The sequence below is a fragment of the Syngnathus floridae genome, chromosome 6 (assembly GCF_059516105.1).
Source record: "Syngnathus floridae isolate MCC-2025c chromosome 6, RoL_Sflo_1.0, whole genome shotgun sequence".
Taxonomy (NCBI): Eukaryota; Metazoa; Chordata; class Actinopteri; order Syngnathiformes; family Syngnathidae; genus Syngnathus; species Syngnathus floridae.
Window position 1 is genome coordinate 12,843,593 of NC_142418.1, and position 16,775 is coordinate 12,860,367.

Here is a 16,775-nt window from a genome sequence, read left to right on the forward strand (position 1 = left end):
TTATTATAATTATTGTTATTGTTATTATTATTACTATATTTAGTTTAAATAGCTTCTCTATTATATATTTTTAGATTATTCCACTGGCCCATCACATTAGCAATACAGTAACTCCACCAACTCAAAAGAACACTGTGTTCTGAGCACATTTGAACATTTGCACAAGAAACAAAATTTGTGCAGTTGACAGTTTTAATTTTTAAACAGGCAATTGAAAAACGTTCCATCTCAAAAAGTCTGTTCCACTCTGCTGTGGGGGGAGCCTTTAAATAGTGTCCCTGCTTGGTGCGCCCCTCACATATGGATCCCATAAAGTTTGCGGTTCGGGACCGCACGCATGCGCAGTGACCTGCCGAGCAGCGTGTGTCGTTGTATTATTGTTGTGAATGGGGGTAGCGGGGGCGTTGGGGCGGCTGGTATTTTGGGTGTTCAGTCACAAGAGCGACTCCGCGGAGCCAGGAAGTAGAATTGCGTTGGGTGCCTTCACGGCCATGCGGAAATTTGAAAAGCCATCGTGACGAAATGATGGGCTCTTCTTTTGCTGACTTCTTATTTTCGTGGTGACTGCGCCTAGTCATTTTGGCTTTTGTAAACATTTTGATGATCACAACTAAACATTGTGGACTACCATAATAAATAAAACGTACGAGCGCGCCTGATAATAATATACTGGTAAAATACCTCGGCGTCACGTGATCATTCATTATTACATAGGCGGCTTCTATCATACTGTATAATAATAATAATAATAATAATTAATAATCATAATCATAATAATAAGAATGGAAGAAACGGGGGCTTTAATGTGTGAAGTTTGGCCAGGCCCACGGAGGGAGGAGCATTTGAAAGTTGCAGGTAGAGAAAGAAGACGCTCGGGGAGAAAGATTAGTCAAGAGACATTGAGAGGGAGTAGAACGAGAGAGAGAGAGAGAGAGAGAGAGAGAGAGAGAGAGAGAGAGAGAGAGAGAGAGAGAGAGAGAGAGAGAGAGAGAGAGAGACGCGGTCAAATTGATCTTGAGCTTTTTTTTCTGTCTACGTGGGTCACTTAATAAGGCGCACTCGGAGGCAAGGAGAAAGAGGGTGCGATAGGGGCAGCAAAAATCATTAGTCACGCGCGCGTGGAAAGAAGGATACAAATTTCTCCACACGAGGAGGAAGACCCAAGCCGACTAACACACGGAAGGGAAGTTGAAAGACTCGAAGAAACAACAGCATAAAAAGTTTGACTGCGCGGGCTCGTTTTTGGTTGATGGTGAGGGGGGGACAAAGCGGGGAAAAAGTGAGGAATCCACAGTGGGAAAGATGCCGCGGGTAGTTCCGGACCAGAGGAGCAAGTTTGAGAATGAGGAGTTTTTCCGCAAGTTGAGCAGGGAGTGTGAGGTGAGCGCGCACGGCGGAAATAAACACACATACTGACTGGCTGATATTAAATGTATTTGTACTAAGTCTGATGCTCTGCAAATACAGGTAATTATGGCCTCAAGTTGAAAAAATATTTATATATATAAAATTACCATACGTGCTATTTGACCCTCTTGAAAATTCGTCTACATAAAGTTCATTTATTTTAACCTCAAATGAAGAGTTATGAACGTTGCTTCAGATTTTTTTCCTTTCCTTTTCTTTTGGAACCAAAGCACGATGGTGTTAAATCCAAATTCCTGTGGTTTATCTTGAAAAAGCAGGTTAGGTGTTGACTTTGCCTATCTGAAAGCGTATATTGTCGCCAGGCTTTTCAAGATTGCGATGTTTTGTTTTCAGATTAAATACACTGGCTTCAGGGACAGACCCCATGAGGAGAGACAAGCCCGATTCCAGAACGCCTGCAGAGATGGACGGTCAGAAATAGTAAGTAGCGCAAATCAAAACACAGTCTGACTGTTTGTTTTTGTTTGTATTAATGTAATGTAATGATAACTGTACCAAAAAAAAAAAATCAAACTATTTTGAGAATAATTGCATAGTTGCACCAGGAAGTAGTCAAGTTGTCCATCATTTCATCAGGTTTGACAGCTACTTCTTGTTTTATCCCAGCAATCATGTGTGTCAGCTTTGTGCAAAAGCACACCCAGACATCAAACATGTGATTACTCGGACAGATTATGGTTGCATCACACTGTTTGGGCAACAAATTGGACTAATATTGCTCTTAATAAGTATCGTGTTATGTCTTTGTAAACATGGTAACAAGAAAAGAAGCATTCGTTTGATGTACAAAAAAATATATATCTTCTTACAGAGCTTGAAATTGATTTCCTGATCTGGAATTAATTGTATTGTTTTTTTATGTGTAGTGCTTTCGCCAGTCATGGTTCGACAAATTCATAACACAATTAAAGTGACCAAATTATCACAGTTACTATTATTATTATTATTATTATTATTATTATTATTATTATTATTATTATTATTATTATTATTATTATTATTATTATCATTGTTGTCTTTCTTCACTTGTATTCTGGAAGAAGCTGAAAAACAACTGCTGCTTGTACATGGTCTAAATAAAGAAGTGAGGATAATTAGAAATTGGAATTCTAACACCAAACAGTTTCAAACTGTATCACAGTTAATTAGTAAATCCTAAGTGTAATCATATGGATCATTTCATGAGCTGATAGAATTCAGCTCTTCTGTAAAGAACAACCTCTAAAAACATAAATGTGGCCTTCAATAGGTTTATATATTCATTTTGTTATGCCACCAGACTGACTGAGCCTGTTAAAATCATGTCCAATCAATTATGTCCTAAAAATATTGTGAAGTTTGGCAAAACCACACTGTATTCCCTCTGTATTTTTACATCATCATCTCTGCAGGGGGAGAGTAAGAGAGCCCGTCTAGTTTTGCCATCTTTCTTCATCCATGGATGAGTCTGGCTGTCTGTCCTTGCTGTATTTATAAACTCCCTCATTGCTGTGAAAATTGACGGCAACGCTTTAGTCGTCGGCAGCCGTGACATCATGTCACTGATTTGCTATATCTCTAAAAGACCCCGTGCTATTTTCACAATCAGTGTGAGCAACTAGCAGATGCAAAGACACAGCCAGATCTTCATCAAGTTGGTGCTTTTGGAGAACACCCACTGGCCAATTGTTTAGGTACACTAGGCACAACCAACCATGTCTATCCAATATAAGGAGTACATCAAAAGGTACAATGTAAAATATATTTAAGAAAAAAATGAAGTCGTATGGATGCACTGTGTATCAAAGTCTCGTATTACATTTGATGTATCCGAACGAATAATAAGTCTCGTCGCCTTTTGCCATAAAGGTACATATACCTAGCGTGAATGCGATAAAAAATCTTAAAATGTGATAGACGGGACAGTTATTCAAAGTCACATTCTGGAAGCTCATTATGAGTCAGCGTTTAAACAACTATTGATTTTCATGCCGTGCTTGCCATCTTATTTCCATTTCGCTTCCCCTTTCCGTTGAACTTCTCTTTCTTCCTCCTTACTGCCGTTGCCCATGTTCCCTCCATTTTTCTTTCTCATCTTTCTCTGTGTTCCTCCTTCTACCCACTCCATCTGTCTTTCCCTCCCTCTCTTTGCTCTCAAGCAGTCACTCCTTGCCTCCTTTTCTCTCGCAGTAGTAGGCAGCAAATTACTGTCAGATGTTGTAATCCAATAGGGTAGAAATTAGGACTTGGGTGCTCTTAGATTCTCTAAATGTGTGTGCGTGCACGCGTGTGACGCTTGTGTGTGCATGTGCGTGTCATTCTTTATGATTTTATTTTCAATGTTTTCATTACATGTTCACCCTATCTTTTAAATTCAGACTTTCTCTCCTCGTCCTCTCAACTATGACACCGTACATAATTCATACACAGCCAGCTAAGATCCAACCGAAATGCCCTTAGTATTGATCTGTCTCAGACACACACACAGACAACAGACACGCACACGCAGATGCATAAAAATGGAAATTTCTTACTTAATGTTCTGCCTGTACAAATCGTTGCACTCTGACAGAGCAGTGCATTCAATCGATTTTTAATCGCATTTGTTTTTCAGCACGTGTGCAAGAAAACATGTGTAAGTGTGTTCTCCGTGCAGAGCCTGAAGCTTTTTTCAAATAGAGGTCAAATTCTTGGAACATTTAATTCATCAGAAAAGAGAAAATAATCACTTTAGTGAACTCCACCTTAAAAGCTTAGACAATTTGCCTCAAGGTATCCAACATCAGAACTCAATAATATGTCATATTCCTTTTACTTCAAGAAAACATATTCCGCACACATTGCTGATATTTAGGGTGAGGCGATATGATTTAATTCTTCTCAATTTATGAGAAAATTAACAATTAATTAATATTTTGGAAGGCATGTCCTGAACGCTATCTACTGGTACATCAATTATACTGGGGCTATTGAATTACGACTTTATTTGGGCCAAATTTTCAAATCAAATGACCATACATATTTGCATATGTACGTTTCATAGTTAAAACAGACTTTTTCTCCAATCCAGTCTCTTCCCCTTCTGTTTTTAGCACCGCTAGTCACACTTCAAAACAACACCGTTAGTCATGTAAACTACGTGCATGTTGCATTCACGATATCAAATATTGTAGGAATTTTTGACATTTTCCAAAGAACATACCCTCTGCATCTCTTTAATTCAATTCAGGCAGGTAGGACTACAGGCTTGGCCACTCGGGGGTTGGTTCTGGGCCACATGTGGCCCACGGGCCGCTAATTGAATAGCCCTGCATTAAACAATTCTGCAATACTACTAATAGATTATATTTTCCTTTTCAGACTTTCAAAAACTATTAGGATTGTCATCATTTTCTATCTCTCTAATACCAGTCCTTTTATTCTTCCTCTCCACAGGCCTTTGTAGCAACAGGCACCAACCTCTCCCTCCAGTTCTTTCCAGCTAACCTGCATGGAGATCAGAGGCAGGTTCCTACGAGGGAGTATGTTGACTTTGAGAGAGAGACGGGAAAGGTAGGGCTTATATATAAACAAACATAAGCACAGTCTCTCATTTGTTTGTCACATACAAGGAAGTGCTGGTGTGAGTTGCATGCCAAAATGGTTTTATTTCATTTTATTAAAATGCCTATTTTACCTCATAAGTTTTTATTCTGTGTCCCAAAATATATATATATATATTTTTGGTAATGTAGAGTGAGCATTGGTTAGTATAATTAGTAGTACTTAGTAATGCTTTTATCACTCTCACACACTTTGAAACGGACTGGAGAAAAAAAACATATTCAACCACATTGTGTGTAAAAAGTGCTTGCCTCTTGTTAAATTATGAATTACTAACAGTGTCTAATCCATTTTTTTTAAGCTGAGTTCATTTTCACTCACCACACCCAACTAAGCCTGATTACCTCCTGACTTAATTAAGGCAAGAAATCACTTGAATAGAACTTGTCAGACGAAATGAAGTTTGGAAAATATTTCTAAAAACTGAAACAAAATGCTATGATCTGGAAAAAAATCAACAGACGAGAAATACTGTAATTGACATTGATCGGTGTAGAGGTTTTTACAAAGTTTTAGGAGATGCACACACACTCACACACACACTCACATGGATAAATTATGAAACTGTGGTGAACCTTACCAGACTCCAAAAATTACCCCAAAAGCAGAGTGATGCTCTGGATCTACTTGCTGTGACTGCCAGAACCATGAATTCTGCTCCTTACCAGAAAATCCTAAGGGAGAATGTTAAGCCTTCTGTTTATGACCTCAAGATGAGGCTGACTTCGTTTCTTCAGCAGGTCACTGACTGACCACGGCCAATTCAACTAATGGCTTGAAGAAAATGAAGGTTTTGGAGTGAGTGGCTTAGTCAAAGTTGGTACTTGAATCCGATTGAAATGCTGTGACAGGACCATAAAAAGGCCATTCATGCTGGAAAATCCTCCAGTTTTGCAGAATTAAAGCAATTCTGCAAGGACGAGGGCCCAAGATTATCCCCACAGATACTATGTGAAAGACTTGTTGCCAGAAATTGCTTTATTTCAGTTGTTATTTTGTACATGACAGGGCCAAGAGGGCCACATTTTAGCCATCTGTGGAAAGTTGCATTTAAAAAACAGCATTTGATGTTTAGTTGGGTTATCATTGTCTGATATTTACATTTGTTTCATGATGTTGAACACTAAAGGGTGAGCAACTATGCAAAAAACTCAAACAAGAATTCAAGAAAAGGGCAAAGTACTTTTTCACTGTATTCATTCAAGTCAGCCCATCCCCGTTTCCATATAGATTCGTCAGGAGGAAAGCTGGATGACACGGAGTCAAATGTTAATCTTGTTTGATCCACTTGCAACCTTTCCAGCGATTGTTGTGACGATCAATGAGTAGAAATCACAGAGGTGGAATCACTGCTGAGCTCCCATTCATGAGGGTGATTGGGTTCAGTCGAAATCGGAGTCAAAGTTAAATAACCTAAAGAGACCAGAAGGCATTAGTGCAGAGAGCAGTGCAACGCTACTGCTGTGATTGTTAATTGTCTCCCTTGGCACCTCACTCGCGTGTCCGTGTGCGTGCGTGTGTCAGAAGGCCGCTCCATGGACACTGGCCAGCTGAAATGCATGCTGGCTGGCAGCTCATTAAAAATGCAGTCTGTAGAATCGATGGACCTCCTTGCCCCAGGGCTGACGGACTAATCTCAATTATTTAACACGAGTGCACTGATGGTTTGCAACTGAGTGTTGTGTTGATGAGTGTTGCAGTGTGTAATTGGGTGTGTGAGAGAGAGAGAATGAGAGAGGGAAGATTACTACATGCAGTGTATTGCTGTGTGTGTGCGTGTGTTGTGTGTGTGTGTGTTAGGAAGTTGATATCGCCTTCTTTGTTACCTCAACTGTGCTCACAGCTCTATGAAGTTTTAATGAGGCCAGGAATATCACCATAAAGTAGTTGCACAGTTGTTTTGCAAAAACAAAGTCACATACACATTATTTGACTATTTAAATAGAAGTATAAGGTTGCTGTTGTTTATGCAAGGTTAATATTATGACGTATGGAGACAGACAGGTCAATGTGTTACCGCTATTTTCGAGAGGCAATGCTCTGTTAGAAGAAAAGGAATAGTTGTAAGAGGAAGGCATTCATTACGTCTCAATAGTCTGCTTTGTATTTATCTCAGACACCGGATTTCATTTAGTCAAATAACACATGAAAGAATTTGCAAAAATGTTTCTCTGATTTTCTTCAGGAAAGACGAATTTTAGTCAAATCAAAGAATTATCTGATTTTCTCCAGGAAAAAAGGACTTATCTTGATATATTTGAAATGTTAATTAATTTCTGGCAGATTGTTTTTGAGCTGTGGGTTAAGCTTTGCTCACATTTTGAGCAGACAGCCATTTTCAGGATTTTCTTTGATTATTAAAAAAAAAATCTCTAAATGCCTTCATAAAAATATAATATGAAGTTGTGGAAGTAAAACGTGAATAGAATTTGTATTATTTATATCTCATTATATTTATAAATATATTTTCACTTTCAGCATTTTTGAGGCTGATACATCATTCTTGTCTACAAATAGACAAGTGCAGTTCTCACATGTGGAGGTTATGATTTTGAAACAGGGTTGAAACAAGAGAGGCTGTTTTTCTGTGATTGTTTTGAACTGTGTGATAGGAATGTTGAACAGAGTTCAGTTTTGTCTGGAGGAAACAAAACAGCAGAAAGGAATCCTGTTTTTGATCATTCTTTTCAGTCGACCAACTCTCCAGTGCTGTTATGGTTAACATGCCAATTTAGTTGCTAGCGCCCTATGATTTAATTAAACACTGACCTACTGATCAACTGAGAAATGTATTTGCCCACACATACATTTTCTATACCATTTCCACTCGCCTTCAATAGAGCTGCGGGTGGGCTGGAACGTATACCAGGTGACCTTCGACAATAGGTGGGGTCACCTTGCAGTAAATGTTGTGATTTAAAGTTTTATCGCGGCTATCTCCGAATATGTCAACAAAAGGTACATATTAAGCCCCTTTCCGTACATAACAGGTCTGATTTTTTTGGGTCCATGCTTTATGTAAAAAGAAGGGAAAATGCCAGATGTTTGATTGTAATTTTATTAAGTTAGGCTCTGTTCAGATTCTTTCTTCTAGTGAACGCTTATCTAGCTGCATGTGTTTTTTTTTGGTCTATGCTATTAATCTCTCTGCCACAAACATATGACAGGAGTAAAAATGAATCACTAAATGAAAGGCCTTGGTGTCAGATAAGAAGTGTTTGGAACAGAAGCTGTGCCAAGGGTTCTTCATCCGTCAGTGACATCATCAAAGTCCCCCCCACTAATTGCTTTCTTCTGTTACTGCTGCTGTCTGGATCTCCCTGTTAGCAAAGGCTAGTCGTGTACCACAAAACACATGCCATCCAGGTTTCATATTTCCTCCTTAGGCTTAAAATGATTGACCACACCCGTTCCCACAATGCACTGCCCCACACTTAGACCACATCCTTTGTTTACATCCTCTCTGTGTGCCCATGTTGGACTACCGGTATTGTCTCTCTACACGTAGAGAAATGATGCGTGTTGTCGGAGAGATTCACAAACAACTGACAGTGACACAAGTTTCAATGCAACGAGAGGTCAGTCTGGTGTGACATCCAGCATGTGTGTGTCAGCTGCATTCCTCTGTTGTATGTCCTTCTCTTCCAGTAACTGGGAGGAGTGAAATATGCTAGACTGTTTACCTGGATTGTCACTCGAGTCCGACATTATTACCATTTGGTCAGTATGTCCATAATTCTGGAGGGGCGAGTTGACCTCAAAACTAGAGCATATGCTAAAGGAATATAGACATACTCATATTTAACATGGAATTGCTCTCTCCTCCCGTTTAGCCCTCCACTCCCAAGTGTGTGTTAGGTTCATTGAAGACTCTAAATAAGGGTTACCAATTTTTTTTTGAAACCGAGAGCTATTTTTTTTCTGTACTCGTTTCATGCAAAGAGCTTGTTTGATACAAACTAATAAGATTCCTTTATAAGAAGACATTGCTCATATTAATGCTTTCTCACAATCAATATGTAACATTTAACTTTTACAAATCCCTGCTTGTTTATATTTTTAAATGATTACTTATAAAATATTCCTAGAAAATAACAATGTCCTATTATGCCCTATTGCATTGAGCCACAAAAAAAATTGCAAATGTTTTGGAAGGCAGTGAATGTTGCAGTCTTGTCAGAGTTCTTCTGGGGTTTTTCAAGGTGACAGAATTTCACCAAAGGTTTGCCAGTAGTTTGCAAACAGTTTTAAGTGATTTTTATTGTCTCAAAATTAAAGATCCAAGCAAACAGCTGGTGACTATTTGCAACCTTGAACAAACCCTACCAAGAATGCAACATTTGCCACCTTTGAAAACATTCAATTGGTCGCACCTACTTATTTTTACACTCATGAATGAGACAGACAAATGCTCTGTTGCCGGTCTCTCATCTCCACATATCAACTCTACCAACTGGGTATCAGGCACTGTGTATTTTTGTTTGAGTTCAAATTTTTAGCAAATCTTTTAGTTTTGTCAGATGATAGCATAGACCATGTCATGTAAAAAATGTGCCGTTGGCAGGAAGTGAAATGGATTAAACTGAATTTTTCCCTCTTAGTGACTTCATTTCACATTCAAACTTAAGTGAATGGGACTATGTACGGTCTGTGTTCATTTTCATAACATTTCCATGTCTGTGAAAGCCATAGGAAGTAACAAGCAGCACTTGGCTCAAAGAGGAACCCAAATGTAAACAGGCTCACAATGGAAAAACAAACTGCCGCTGAACCATTTTACCATTATAATACGCGATGGAAAACATATGGGAAATGTTTTCAGTGCTTTAATTTGGCCCAAGATACACGTTGGCATTGACAAAGTGGAGAAGAGTCTTTGAGACTTTGAGTCTTTGTCTCTGAAAATGAACAAACTTTTCTTACAAAAGGGTTAAAAGATGCTGTGGGTTCACACAATGCGACTGAAAACAGTAATCATGGCCATTTCTTTTCTATTGACTTTCATAAAAACAAGAGACTTTGGAACGGTGTGCATGTGTGCGTGTTTGTTCACAACAAGCTTAACTTTAAATTCAAAACTCTAGTTTCTAGAGAGAATTTCCCCAGCCTGAGTTCCACATGACCAGTGTGATTAAGTCACCAAACATCGCAATTGACGTGACATCTGCACTTTGTTGGTGTCATGTTCATGTCGCTGGCTGTGAAAGGGTTGCAACGTGTGTGTGAATCAGGGATGAGTCATGAGATAAATACTTGGGTCATGTTCTTTAATGCAGGAGTGCTGACAGAAAGAATGAAAGAAAGAAAAAGAAAAGCATGAGTGACTCATTGCTCAATTGACACAACACCTGTAGATAAAGGACACTGGACGGAATATGCACAAATCCATGAGATTGTGTGATGAAAGTGTGTACATGTGTTGGGGCCACATACTGTCTCTGTAGAATTGGAAAACAAAGATGCCTATTGTGCTATCACAGCTCGTGGGCGTTATTTTGTGTCTTATGGGCAGTTTGATGCTGACTGGGAGGACTCTCACTCTTGATCTCTTTCACACTCACTGTCTCATGCGTGTACGTTCGCACACACGCGCTCACACACACGTTTTTATGAAGTACTACAAAGTAGTATTTGCTTTAACAACGAAAATAAATTTACAACCATATTTGCTCCAATTTAACCGACATTATACTAGCTGACATGACGATATTTAATGACAATAACATAAATCACTGATTTCCCCTCAATCATTCAATTTTTAATTACATTTCTGGGGAAATAGTGAATATTATAATTTAGATTATGAGAGCATTATTAATTTATTCTGACAATGTTTTTCCCCCTTCCATAATCATGCCATTTGGGAAAATTACTAATTTTTCAAACTAGAATAGAAAAGACTGCAAAGTATCCCCACAAAATATATAGAGAGTGGAATAAACAGAAAATAAGAAAAAAATAAAGAATTTGGATTGGAGGGGAGCTACAGGGACACCACGGCGGAATTGAAGACAGTTAAGAAATCTGCGTTCAAATCTCTGTTGGAACATTTCTATTTGGAATTTGATGCCCTTGCCCTTGCATCAATTTTTTTAAATTAATCACTGCATTTGAAAATAAAGAGGTGTACCAGCCTGAGCCCTGGGTGGGATTCAGGTAACAGCACATCATTTCCTGTACAGGACATGAACTTTCAACCAAGCGCTTCCATTTTATGAGTAGGAGGCTGAATTTTAGGCCACATTTAGCTGAACTCCCTTTCTTTGTGTGTGTGTCTGTGTGTGTGTGTCCGTGTGTGTGCGCGATTGTGTGCATGTGTGCGTACGTGCGTTAGCAAATGGAAGTGGGGGTTGACATGGTTCTCAGAGGAAGTCTGTGGTTGGACCGTTTCTGCATATTTTCCCCTCATGCAGACACACAGTACAAACACACACATGCACATTTTCCTTGTCAGGCAAAATGAAGTTTTCTTTTGAAAGTACCATTCTACTTCAGCTTCAACGATTTGGAAGCCATCTGACCCTTTCTGCTACAAATGTTTCTCTTCTATCATTGTCGTATGCACATCTGTACTAAACTGTACTAAAAGCCACAACCTCGCCAACCTCGTGGGGTGCGGTCCCCCTATGTCCTCTGAGCAGTGTGGTAAAAGAGGTCCCTGTATGAGTTCCTCCAAAAATAGCTTGAGTGAACTACTGGCGCTTGGTGCTCCCTCATGTCCCCCCTAAAAAAGCATGTATGATATTTGATTTTGTTGATTCATTCCTAAATTCTTGATTTGATAACCATAAGCACCACAGAAAACTTACTAACACAATTAGCCGGTCTTTTGCATGAGAAAAATCTTGACGTCATCAGTTTCAAGCTTAGCAAAAAAATCACGTTTCAATTAAAAAAAAAAAAAGAAGATTAAAAACATGTTATGTGGTTATGTTGAAGTAATGAAACGAGATTTTTTTTTTGCTTCTTTGTTTCCTCAGGTCCATTTGAAGGCTCCGATGATCTTGAATGGAGTGTGCGTGATTTGGAGAGGTTGGATTGACCTACAAAGACTGGATGGGATGGGATTCCTGGAATATGATGACGAGAGGGCACAGGTACCGCAACACATATTGTCTTTAAATAGTGGATAACTCAACTGACATGCTGCACGTTATTTCTGACTGCTGTATCTCACGCAGGTTTTTTCCTAAAATAACTTGTTTGTAACCTGCTCTGACATTGTTGCTTGCGTGTCTGCGTGTGCATAGCATGAGGACGCTTTGGCTCAGGCAGCATTCGAGGAGGCTCGACGCAGAACCAGAGACTTTGAAGAGCGAGAGCGATCACACAGAGAGGATCTAGAGGTGAGAGAGCAAGAGGTTTCAAATTCAGGAATGCTCGGACAGTAAAACTTACTACTGTAACAGTATGTTTGTGCCTTTCTACCTGAAATGTGTAAAATCAGAAAAGGGTTCTTACACTGACAATTTTTCACATCTCTATGAGGAAATGATTTTTTTATTCTTTTAAATTCCTTTATTTATGTCCAAGTATTTTGTGTTTGCGTTACAGTAAGCTCTATACGTATATATGTCAAATATTCTTCTATTCTTCAGTTATAAACATCATAAACATATTTATTTACTCAATGCACTTTACTATAAACTTTGGTCAAATCAACGAAAAGTACACGTCCTAAAATTGAACCCTGAATTGCTTCTTTTTTTAGGACCCTGTGGTCTCTAAAATCTGGGATTGATGACAGACAGACCGACAAACAGCCAGCAGAAAACAACAGGGTCTGTGTACTTCATTTATCACACTGTCCTGCACTAAACCATCTTGCGCGTCAGTGGGATTTGTGTATTTGTGTGTGCGCATGTTTATGTGTGTGTCCTCCGTTATTTTCTGCTGTGTTTCTGTGGAATGGCTCATTGCGTGCTTGACAATATATGTGCCTTTCGTTGAGCATGCATTTGAATTGATGTAATACATCTGAGCTATGCCAGAGACTATACTACACGTAACGTAATTTGTTTAATGGCATACTTACTTGATTCAAGACCATACGTATCTGCTAAAAGAATTATCCAGGCACATTTTGAAGGGCATGTGCTCAAGCCAAAATAGGGCACCCCATGGCAAAACTATTCACACTATCAGGAAACTCAGTTGTAGATAAATTTACCTCATGGATTAATTTCTGTTAACACAATAAACACAGTTGATAAATATACAGTTGTAGGGGGAAAAAAAGATATTCTTCAGTTTCTTGTTCATTTTAAATTAAAGCAGCTTTTGTTTGGACAAACATAATTTTAAAACATAAAATATAAAAAAAATATTAATGACAAAAAAAAGATGGTCTCCAAAGGGCACTTTTCTCATCCAGGGCAAAAGGACTGGTTCAGAAGCACCTCTAGGGATCTATCATTCCACTTGCCTGCATCCGTCCATCTATTTCCTTTAGCGCCTGTCCTCATAAGGGTCACCTTTGACCTGGAGCCAGCCCCAGAAGACTTTAAGCATGGTCCAAGTTAGACTTGTCACCAGTCAATTGCGGAGCAAAAATAGATAAACAACTACTTAATTGACTATTAAAGGTAATCAATTGAACCTAACGTGCATGTTTTGGGAGAAATCCCCTGCAAGCATAGGAAAGAAAAACATTCAAATGCCACACAGTGAGTGCCTGAGCCAAAAAAGTTAAACCGGGGATCGCTTGACTTCGCCACCTTGTTCCCCCTAAAAGTAGTAGATTAAAATATGTACTAGAAGTCATCAAGACCCAACTAAAGTGGCTGCTCATGTTTCAAGAGAAAATAGAGAGGGGAGAAAGGAAGGCACTCAGCAGACAGACATCAGATGAGTAAAGTACAAAGGGAGGAAGTCAGGCATTTTTTCAAGGTCACATTTCATCTAACTGATCTCAAATTTCTTCCCTGAGGCACAGAGAAGAAGAAAACTCGTGTTTCCCATTGAATCAATAGAATTGCCATCGCTTATCCCTGAAAGACCCTAAACAAGACAGCAAATTACACACATGTAAATGTTGCTTAACTTATTTAAGCGTCAAGTTTGAATAAATCAGTAAATAAATCAGTGTTATATCCTGAAAGGCTCCAGCTCCCCGTGACCCTGAAGAAGATATGAAAATATTACAGAAAATAGAACAATGTTTTACCCTGATATATTAATTTTGGAAAAATTTCACTGTCTCACAGTGCCCTAATTTCTATATTACATTGCATTGTAATACACAAAATAATCAGTTGAGGAATTTTTAGAAAAATATTCTTGAATTGTTAATTTTCCTCGTTGAAGACAACAATCCACTAGAACATAATTTAATTCATTTATCCAAACTCAGGCCACTTACTGTATTCAAGGTCAAAGGGATCTGTAAAAATGATTAATGGCTGCAATGCCCCCCCCCCCCCCCCCCCCCACACACACACACACACATACACACACAGCAGAAAGAGAATTTGGCGGTAAATGATAATCTAGGCCAGAAAGCATTAATATATCATTAGTATTGATCGACATCAGCCCCCATGCTTCGTCTCACATTTGTATTGTTCAAGTGGATGCATGCAAAACTTGCAGACACAGCAAAGCTGCTGCACTGCTAAACACACACACACACACACACACTCGCTCACTTCTCTAATATTGAGTTGTGGTTAAGCAGGCAACACTGGACTAGCAGGCTTCAATTTGTGTGTAGATCGATAGAGAAAGCTCTCCTTGCCCTTATGATTAGAGTGCTCGCTCCGGCAAAGAGAAACACCACCCCGTGAAAAAGCATAAACAACAGAAACGGCAAGTATTTTTATTTTAAAAAATGAACATTGTCATTTAGAGAAGACAGAATTAAAAATTAAATCAACATTATCGTGCTTTACGATAAGACAGACAGCCTGCAATGGACTCTATTTCTGACAAGTGCTTTTCCTGGAGTACAGACTGATAGTCGAGTCAGTCAGACTGGTAGGAGGTAAAATTGTATCATGACATCCTGTAGCTTGAGTGTGTGACTGTGCGATATGTTGCTATTATGGCGAATCACAAATGGCATTCCAGTTGAACTCATAACCCCATTTGCTATCTCTGTCTGCATGTCGTCCTGCTACCTGCTTCACCCCTTGTGCCCAGTTTCACACCTCCCCGTCACCCTCCGTCTGCAATTCTCTCGGCTATCACAAGTGTAAACACGTAACCGCAAGTATTTTTACTGCAAGAGCAGGCCATGAACCATGCTCGTTGTCATCATATACTTCGAAAGTTATGCCAATAATTTCTGATGATCTAATGACACTGTGTGTGCATGTGTGTGTTTGCGTGTGTATGTGCGCGTGCGTTTATTAGCGCCAGACATCCTGCTAAATCTGTCAGAATGCAAACGCGTCGACACAGAAGTGCCTTTAATAAGCTCTCTTGTAACCTCTAGTGGTGCTAAGTGGAACTGATTTAGATATGCTCGATAAGCTAAATGGTGAAAGAAACTTGCAGTTTGACTGATGCATTTGAAATTTTAAAACTTTGCACTTAATGCAATTCTCCTCTCTGTGTATCCTTTCTTGCTATCATTCATATCTTTCTTTCTGTTTTACCCTGTCAAATCTTCACCTTCACCTTCTTGGTCGAAAATTTCCCCTCTTCCCTGTCATCCTCTTATCCCTCTCACTCTAGTACAGACGACAGCAAGACCCCAGCCCTAGCTCAAACATCGCCAGCGCTGATACGGAACACAAGATGTGCCGAGGAAGATGACAGGTAGCAGAAAAAAGAAGAGGAAACTCAGGCTGGCATTCGTTCACTTTTAATACAATTAGCTAAAAAGAAATGAAGACTTTTTCTTATTATATTCCAGTATTTTTTTTTAAATGAAACAGTTACTTTAGATAGACATTCGAATATAGGTAATTAGTTGAATCGAAAGTGAACCATGTAGAGAAAAGAATAAAAACAACTGTATTTGATCACATTTAAATGTGACTAATGTCTGAGTAAATAAGAGTTGAAGATCAAGTCATGCAAAATCTTGTCTTTGGTTTTAATAGCTGTTAATATGTTTAATAACATACCCAAAATATATTTTTGATCAAGAATAAATGTGGGAGATGACACTGGGTCATTGCGATCCCTTAACTCAGAACGTCAACGTAAAAAAAACCCAAAAAAAAACGGCTGTTTTCTGAGACCAAAATTCACCTTGCTGGGATGAAAGGGAGGTCGATGAGAGGGAGAGAGGCCAAAAGATTTTTTTTTTCTTTTTGGTAGTTTCAAGTGTTTCTCAAATGACCACATTGGTGAGTTAACCATCCAAAAATGTACATTAAGTCAGGGGTAATGTAGCAACAAAAAATTACGGAAAATTATGGGGGGGGGGGGGGGGTGTGTGTGGGGGGGGTCCATAACATGTCATCCAGGTTGTGTTTTGCACTATGTGATACAATCAAGTCAAGTTCACATGGATTTTGTTTGCATGAAACTAAACTGAGGGCTACCTATTTGTGTTGGCTGTTCTATGGGCTGGTCTATTTCTCATCACAGCACTCGCTTTACAAGGTTCAGATGAGGAATAATTGGGTGACTCAAAGTCACATGACACGGCTAATCAACACCAAAATAAAACAAACATTGATTGATTGTTAGAATTTCAAATCGTTATCTTTTATACTTTAAATATATTCATTGGCCAGTCCCCAGTTTTTCCTCATTGAGGATTGTAAACGTGTGAATGCAGTAAAAGAAAACAATTTCCTGTTACAGCACGA

At 39.0% G+C, this 16,775-nt stretch overlaps 1 protein-coding gene across 2 annotated transcripts; it reads left to right on the forward strand.

The window, feature by feature from the left end:
* Positions 1 to 916: 916 nt before the first annotated feature.
* cbfb (core-binding factor subunit beta) lies at positions 917 to 16,395 on the forward strand. 2 transcript variants are annotated; one of them, XM_088378647.1, is made up of 7 exons: positions 917 to 1,380; positions 1,762 to 1,848; positions 4,843 to 4,959; positions 11,991 to 12,107; positions 12,261 to 12,356; positions 12,722 to 12,791; positions 15,688 to 16,395. In XM_088378647.1, the coding sequence occupies exons 1-6, from the start codon at positions 1,303 to 1,305 to the stop codon at positions 12,749 to 12,751; spliced, it is 525 nt and encodes a 174-aa protein (XP_088234773.1). In that variant the 5' UTR covers positions 917 to 1,302; the 3' UTR covers positions 12,752 to 12,791; positions 15,688 to 16,395. The 2 variants fall into 2 exon arrangements, with proteins under 2 accessions (XP_088234773.1, XP_088234771.1); XM_088378645.1 differs by having other exon boundaries at positions 918 to 1,380; positions 15,693 to 16,395.
* The last annotated feature ends 380 nt before the right edge of the window (positions 16,396 to 16,775 follow it).